Source organism: Thermobia domestica, chromosome 15 (assembly GCF_964235325.1).
Source record: "Thermobia domestica chromosome 15, izTheDome1.hap1.1, whole genome shotgun sequence".
NCBI classification, from domain to species: domain Eukaryota; kingdom Metazoa; phylum Arthropoda; class Insecta; order Zygentoma; family Lepismatidae; genus Thermobia; species Thermobia domestica.
Window position 1 is genome coordinate 33,670,005 of NC_137468.1, and position 8,207 is coordinate 33,678,211.

Sequence of the window (8,207 nt, forward strand, 5' to 3'; positions counted from 1 at the left end):
ATAGTCTTGTGAGACGCCATGAAATGAGGTAGTAAATGTATACAATAAACTATATAAGTTTGTTATTTTGAACGCCAGTGCTAGCGGAAGCTCTGGAAAGCTATCTTGTGCCATAACCGCAAAGACTGCGTGCCATATGATATTTTGTACTGAGGAAATGTGATCATCGTGTATCTTTTACATGATATCAAATATCAATAATCAACATTCGGCTATAGGATATATCTATTATATAAAAGAGAACGCACAAATCCTTTGTTAGCTCATCACGCTAATACGGCTGAACCAATTTCTTTCATTTTTGGGGGGTTATTAGGATTTGGACCCTAGATGGTTTTTATCATATCACTTTAATTTTTAATTACCAGTGTCTTGAGATAATTGACCATTCAAGTGTCCATAACGTACAAATCCTTTGTTAGTTCATCATAGGTATAAAAATAAACGTATTTATATGCAACCCGCATGACCGTGTCACTCGGCGGGTTAACATAAATGACAGGCGATATAATGTTAACATTTACTGCAAGCATATTTCACGGGTATTAAACACATGAGATATGGAGTTGTGCATTTAAATTTTCATTTCAACCCAGCGAAGCGGGTAATATATGCTAGTAATGAATAATACATCCTTAATATGGCTCTATATCACGAAGTAAATTTATTTTAATCATACAGTGTCAGTGTGTGCCGACTAATTTTTCGATGACTTATAAATATAGCTAAACTTTTTCATGTACAAGGGTGTCTGCTTTCCTGAGAGTTCAAGTAAACGAACTCACTTTTCAAAGCTGGAACGAACTCAGATTCATGAAAAAGTACAATTTACAAGTTTATCGTTGATTTTTTGCCTTAAAGGGCCCATACCGATTACCATAAGGACCAGACTGTGTGACGGGTAATTCGAAGAAGATGCATATACTTTATCGTTATTATTGATTTTACTGAAACAACTTAACTTTTGACAATCGTTTGCAACAACATCTTGTATTTTTCAGTGTAATTTTAAATATCTGTTCTTATATTTCCGGGCAATGTGTGATTTTAAAATCATACATTGCCCGGAAATATAAGAAAAGATATTTAAAATTACACAGAAAATACGAGATATCTTGAAGAAGAAGAAAAAGAAAAAGAAGAATATACGAAAATACGAAAAGGAAAGAGAATCAAAATTGATTCCAGTATGATGATTTTTGATGAGTTTTTGTCTTTACGTTGTCATAACAACGTTTTGTAAATAAACGATATAATTCAGAAACCATCATCTAAAGGGATGTACGAATCATAAAGGTGTATTTAATTCAATAATCGTGTGCCACAATAAAAGCAAGGAAAGCTAAATGCAATATAGACTGTTTTAAGTGGTTTTAGTGATTTAATCTAGTTATAATTATGACTGAGGACCTGTGTATAACGAGTTGTTATATGTTCTATCCATATTTACCGTACGTGTTATACATAGTTTTTAATCTCTTCATTATGTCTTGAATTAACCATCTCGTTATTATAGTTTTTGATATATATATATATGGACGACTTCATTTTTTTCATTGATTTACCATTGACTCCAATGTTCATATTTCATGCTTTTTGACTATGTTCTATCCATTTTTTGGACTTGCTTTTGGAATATAGAATCTATTCATAGTCTTTTCTACACATGAGCTAAATTCCGTCCATCTCAGCAAAGTTTCTTCACATCATTGCAACCGGATAGGACCTTTGTTGCCCTTCCTGTGGGTAAAAATAGGTATGATTGCTGGTAACTGTCGTTTACTTTCCAGCCAGTTATAGATTCTAAACACGTAAAATGTGTTGAGTGCACACTGAAACTGTATAATTAAAATACTGTTAGTTCGTGATATAAGGCAAAACTCTTCAGTATCTTAGTTATTAATCAACACCTGGGTTTAGCAACTACTACGGACTAAATGAAATTTAATGTTTCATCAACTTTTGAATCGTAATGATATTTTCGTTTCTAAAATTACGGTTCATTAAGACGTATTAAGGAGCAGCGTCGTCTACACTCAGCTTTGTTAAACAACACATGTGTAGTATTTATGAGACTGTTACGTCATTTATCGAAAGTTGCACGGCTGCGATCCATTCGTCTGCGTTCAATGGATTTGTTTTGTTGATATCAAACATTTCAGTGGTCATCTGATATTTCATGTTAGCATACTTTTTGGTTTCTATTGATTGAGGCGTTAATGGGAACGTCAGCATCAAGGTTACTTGTCCCCGTCTTTTTTGGCTTAGAAAATGCTCATCTAGCTGTAGCCTTAAGGTTGATGCTCTTACCTCACTTGTCCTTATTGGTAGTATTTTAAATTTAGGATGAGGTTGATGCAGGATGGCAGCTAAAATCTTCTGTCACTCGGAGCAAATCAGGCTTCTAGATTTCCTTATTTTTGTGAATTGGAACTTAAGAAATTTCTTTTATAGTCTTAGTTTTAGCCTCAAAAGATTAATATGCCAGAATATCCATTTCATACGCCATTATGTATGAATACAAACGTAAATATTTACGTACCTATCGTATGCTTCTTTTAATTTGATCCTTATAATTTCGATATACCTTGTACAACTTTCTGGTATTTTCTACGGTAGACGTTACCGTTTGAGTATATAAATCAAGTAGATGTTACATGGTTCTTTTCACCATTATTTCACGGACACTGCTCGGTCACTGTACACTTTCCTAAAACAGTGTCACTGCACGTGCAGGAAAGTACATTTATTATTCTTAACAGTTTTCGAATATATTTTTATGTGACAATTCAAGTTTGAGGAAAGTATGCAGTGACTGAGAAGTTGTTTTCGTCAAAGAATGGTTTAAAAAACAAAAAAAAAGTTTACCAGATTTAAACACTCAAAAGGTTACATCTACCGTAGAAGATACCAGGAAGCAATAAGAGAGGTATATGGAAATTATAAAGATCTAGTTAAAAGAATACGCTAGATACGTAAATATTTATTTTCTTATTTACACTCAAAAGACTACTTTAAACAAGTCTGTAAAATGCATTGTGTTGTATATTTTACGAAATAGAATCTTTAAGTTATTTTTAACTTCATTTATTAATAACACAGGTCTGCAAAAATAAAACAATGCTAAGCTATTTCGGTTCAGTTAACTTATTCGTATGTGTTGGGGTGAATCCATTAACGACAACCGTTTTGTCCTTGGACAACTGGGTTTCTAACAAAGAGTGGTCATTGTTGAACAAAAATATGAACACAAATATGCGATTTACAGAAACACCATTAACAGCCTAACACAAATTAATGTACAGAAACACGCGCACACGTGAAGACAAAAAAGTAATACCACCCTCAATCAGATTGCTTGTGAGATCGTCTTTTTTTAAAGGTTAAGCTTCGTTTGGAGCTTGTTCTTTTGTAGGTGGCTGCCGGAAGATTCCTAAACAACATCCAAGAGTAGTCTGCCATTATCGTAACACTCCAGTTCTCCTGATACCGTCATTCTATTTCTTTGATATCTTGATGAAAACGCTCCCCCTGCTCTTCACTCACTGCTCCCACATTATCAGGAAAGTAGTCAAGCTGGGAGTTGAGAAAATGGACTTTTAAGCTCATGGAGCAACCAAGCTTTCGGAACACGTGCAATATTTTTTCCACCATTTTCTTGTACTGTGGGTCCTTTCGGTTTCCCAAAAACGTTTTGATGACCACAGTAAAGGTAATCCAAGTCTTTTTTTGAGTTGGAGTCATTGAACTGATGAAGTCTTTGTCGGATGTGACTTTTCTAATATCAGGACCAACAAAAACCCGCATACTCGTAGTAATTGAGCAACAAACAGTGTAGCCAGTGTAGCCGGAACTACTTACCAACGTTTTACAAATGCAAGATATAATCTTACTAAATTCGTTTATGAACAGATTTATTGTTTTTTGTTTTTTCTTTGTAATCTCGTACTCTCATTCATGACGCATAACGATATGTGTCAATGATCCCTATCCGAACCAATATACATGTATTTTCATGTTTCGGGGAGCACAAATACATTTAATCTTCCATGTTCATTTTTATTTTCGTGTGATGCATTTCCAATTTAGCGATTTACAGCTACCTGTTTGACCACGTTACATTTCGATTGTGGAAAAACTTAACATCCCAGGAAGAAACGGGGGTCATTTTCGACTTCGGTGCACCCAGAAGCGTAAAAATCAGTTAAACTTATGCAAAGAGCTTTTTGGTTGCCGACCTATGTAATTTCTAATTAAATTTTAGTTTTCATTTGATTTCCGGGGGGCGCGGTGGCTCAGTGGTAGAGCGTTCACCTCCGGTGCTTGGGGTCCCTGATTCGATCCCAGCTCGCGCCGGGTGGACTTCGTGGTGGACAAACACCGTGCTCGTGGGTTTTCTCGGGGTTCTCCCGTTTCCTCCTACTTTCTTCATTCTACCATTTCACTCATCTCTCATTATCACCGTCTCCTTTAGCCTAACCGGCATAACCGTGGGACGTTCAACGTAAAGATTTTTCATTTGATTTCCAAACTATGCCTAGGTCTAGATATAGGAAGTCTTATACTCCTTCAGTCTGTCTGCCGACAGATAGCAGCAAAAACGGAACAGTAACAGATCATAAGAAATGGTGTTTGTATATGGATTCTGCGTTCCTAGAATGTGTTATATCTCTGCCATTACTCCTTTATTGAAACTAGAAACACATTTCAACCGGAAAACCTTTAATGAAACCACTTCCGGTTTCAATATTGGATTCTCATAGTTTGGAAGAAGACCATAGCTTCATAGTGCGCGGTCGATCTATTATCAAGATTTTATTACGAGGACCATAGTTCGATCCTCTAATTGGACGTTATCGCTACTAAGCGATGTTTAACTAAGCTGTCCATCATGTGGAAAGTGGTAATACGATAGAGTACTGCCCATACGTGAACTGAATATCAAAAGATGATGATTTTGAACCAATGACTTAAGATGGATCACTAGGTGTTCTCGGTGCTATGCTAAACTCTGCTTGAATAGTGCAGCGTTGCCAGATAGTGTCGAGTGTTTACTGATGCCAGATAATAAAAGAAGTAATGATGGAATTCTGCTTGAATAATTACTGAAGAAATTAGTTTTCGACCTTTCCCGCAATTCACAGCTAAGTTCCGCTTGTCAAACTGCAACGCTAGAATCCAGGAATTTTCTTATTATGACTACCACATTAAACGTTCAAATTTGGCAACAACGCATTATAGCGTTCTTTACAAGTTTATCAAAATCTATTTCCTTAAATGTAAATTAATATTTAAATAAAATGTGAAACATAACACGAAAAACGGTCAAACAATATATCTATTTCGTAATAAGATCGTTACTTTAAAATACTTTACACATACAAATAAACATTTCATAAAACTGAGCACTTCTAGTAAGATCTAACAGCAAGTGCCATCTTGTGTGCTCATTGTAAAACTAATAAAATATTTTCTTTTATTTGTTATCTTTTTTCGATATCAGAAAAGACAACCAAATGAATTAGTATTTTGTGTTGTAGCTGAAACATAACTCTATCTTACAGTATAATATTTATAATATGTAACGTTTCATTGCGCAGTAATTAAGGGAATGAGCTAAAATATGTATTGACTTCCGGGTGGTGATCCACCTTAAGCTAAATTTGTTACCAGTTAACCAGAAATGACATTAATCACGCAAGGACGATAAGGTAAGTAATAGAATCTTGTCTACATGTTTTATTATTATTATTATTATTATTTATTCTTCCTTTTGGCAGGTCCTGGGACCAGTGAGTTTTAGGTTTGGGTCGGGAAATGTTTCTTCCATGTTTCTCGATCTTCAGCTTCTCTTTTAACACCCAATATTTTCTTCTATTTTTTAAATCATCGATCAGTTGTGTTCTTCCTTTCTTCGCTTCCCTTTCATATTTCCTTCAATGGCGGTATGAAGAAGAGAACTTCTTTGCAAGATGTGTCCAATTTAATTGACCTTCCTACGGAGGATGCTGTCTAGAAGCGTCCTCTTCTCTCCTATCCGCTTTAAAACATTTTTCGTTGTTACTCTTTCTGTTCATTTTATCTTAACCTTCCTTCAACACCACATTTTGAAGCGCGCTAAATATTTCTTCTCTAACTTTCTTAATGTCCAAGCTTCTGAACCATACAGTTCAATTCTCCATACAGTCCAGTATAGCACTTGACCAACTTTTTCCTTAGTCCAATATTAAGGCTGCTAGTTAAGAGTGACCTTTTCTTGTTGAATGCTTCTTTGGCTATGGCAATTCTTGACGTCATCTCTGTGATCTAGTAAGCGTCTTTGGTTGAAATTATCCACCTTTTCAAGTTCTCTTTGTTCTACTGTGACCCGTAAGGGTGTTTTTCCACGGGATATTCTCATTACTTTCGATTTTTCGATGTTGATTTCCATTCCATATAGTTTCCCAGTATCCACTACTTTGTCAAGCATCGTCTGTAGTCCTTTCTCGGTTCTAGCTACAATATCGTACCATCCGCATACCCGATCTTGTTAATGATCTGTCCTCCAATCTTGAAATCCCTAATTTCCATCATCAATGCTTAAAACGGCACGTAAACGGAAAACATGAAAATTAGTGCCAGATTAATTCCTCAAAACATCACATTAATTGAAGCTTACTTTCATTTCTCTATAATGTATTACCGCTGTACAGACAGTAATAAGCAGCTTTCTGTATAACACAAACTCTTGCGTAAGTAATTAACACATTCCTAGAACTAACACTACAAAGGGAGTTGACAGAAATGGGAGATGAAACTCGATGAAGTAAAATATTGTGAATAACATAATGAATAACCTAAATAAATACTTATTAATTTATTTACGAGAATAAAAAGAGAACATATTTACAATACTTAGTTAATAAAATATGCACAAAATAACACCGCCTTTTAAGCTGGAGACAAAATTAAGCTTTAACAATCATTAAATATTTTTATTACAGTGACAAATCAAATGATTTTGAACTTCTACCACGATGGTTAATAAAGTCGGTGAGAGCTAATAATAGACTGCTTAGCTGATTTCCAGCTGAAACCAACGAAAAGATAAATATATTTTATTTTTCGAAATATATCTGTGTTTGTTGCTTAAAAAGTGTCTAAAATTAAAAATAATAAGATGAAAAATTTATCCTTTTGTAAAGTAAGTTTGTTTTAGTTATACGGCACCTTACACTGTTGGCGAGCACTTGAATGTTTTAAATTATGCATCAAAGAATTCCCAGCTAAGTTTTTCGAAGTACAAACGAAAAGTGGATGAAGTCTAAACAACTTAAGACAACAATGTGTGAAGAAAAGATCGTGGTCGAACGAGAAGCAGCTCCACAATTTGCGACGAAGCCCACAGTGATTCCCAGGAAGGTTATATTATACGTTTGCCAAGATTGGAAGGGAATCATGTATCGTGTACTGCTGCTGCCGGGCAGAACGATAGACTCGGATCTGCACTGTTTACAATTAACGCAAAAGCATCTAGCAATTCAAAAGAAACAACCTGAGCTGTTGAACAGAAAGGGTATCGTATATCACGCTGGAACGACCCGTCAGAAATTGAGAGGACTTGGCTGGAGGCTTTTAATGCATCTACAGTATAGCCTAGACATAGCACTTCAGACTACCATTTTGTTTCGATCTCTGCAGAATTTCTTGAATGGTCTTAAGTTAGTTTAAAAAAAAAAAAAAAAAAAGGCGTGTGAAAACTCATGTCACTTTATTTATTTACTAGAAAGCACAGAACTTCTATAACGACGAAATGGCAGAATGTCATTGAACACACCTGGGGATGTGGGGTTTCATGTTATTTTCAAATCTCAATAATTGTATTCGCAATTTTGACCTCTAAGGGCTCAACAGTACTTATTATGTATTCTGCCTTTTGGCAGATTCTGAGTAATGAAGGCTTTTTTCTTTCTTTTCTTTTCTTTTCTTTTTTTTTTTTTTTTCAATTTTAGGTTTGGGCTGGCTCCAGGCCTATATTTATATATTGTGCGACCTGTGCTCTAAATAATTTGCCGCGCTTCCTGCATAAACTTATGCCTCCAACAGGGAAACAATCCGTGATTTTGCTAACACACCAGCCCTTGTTGTGTATCAGTTTAGGTATTGAAAGTTATAACGTAATTTGAAATTGCCTAATTCTCTCAATGACAATTATGATCTAGTGTTCT

At 35.2% G+C, this 8,207-nt stretch overlaps 1 protein-coding gene across 1 annotated transcript; it reads left to right on the forward strand.

Moving 5' to 3' along the window:
• Positions 1-7,323: 7,323 nt before the first annotated feature.
• LOC145671453 (histone-lysine N-methyltransferase SETMAR-like) lies at positions 7,324-7,710 on the forward strand. Its single transcript, XM_081740643.1, has one exon. The coding sequence runs from the start codon at positions 7,324-7,326 to the stop codon at positions 7,708-7,710; it is 387 nt and encodes a 128-aa protein (XP_081596769.1).
• The last annotated feature ends 497 nt before the right edge of the window (positions 7,711-8,207 follow it).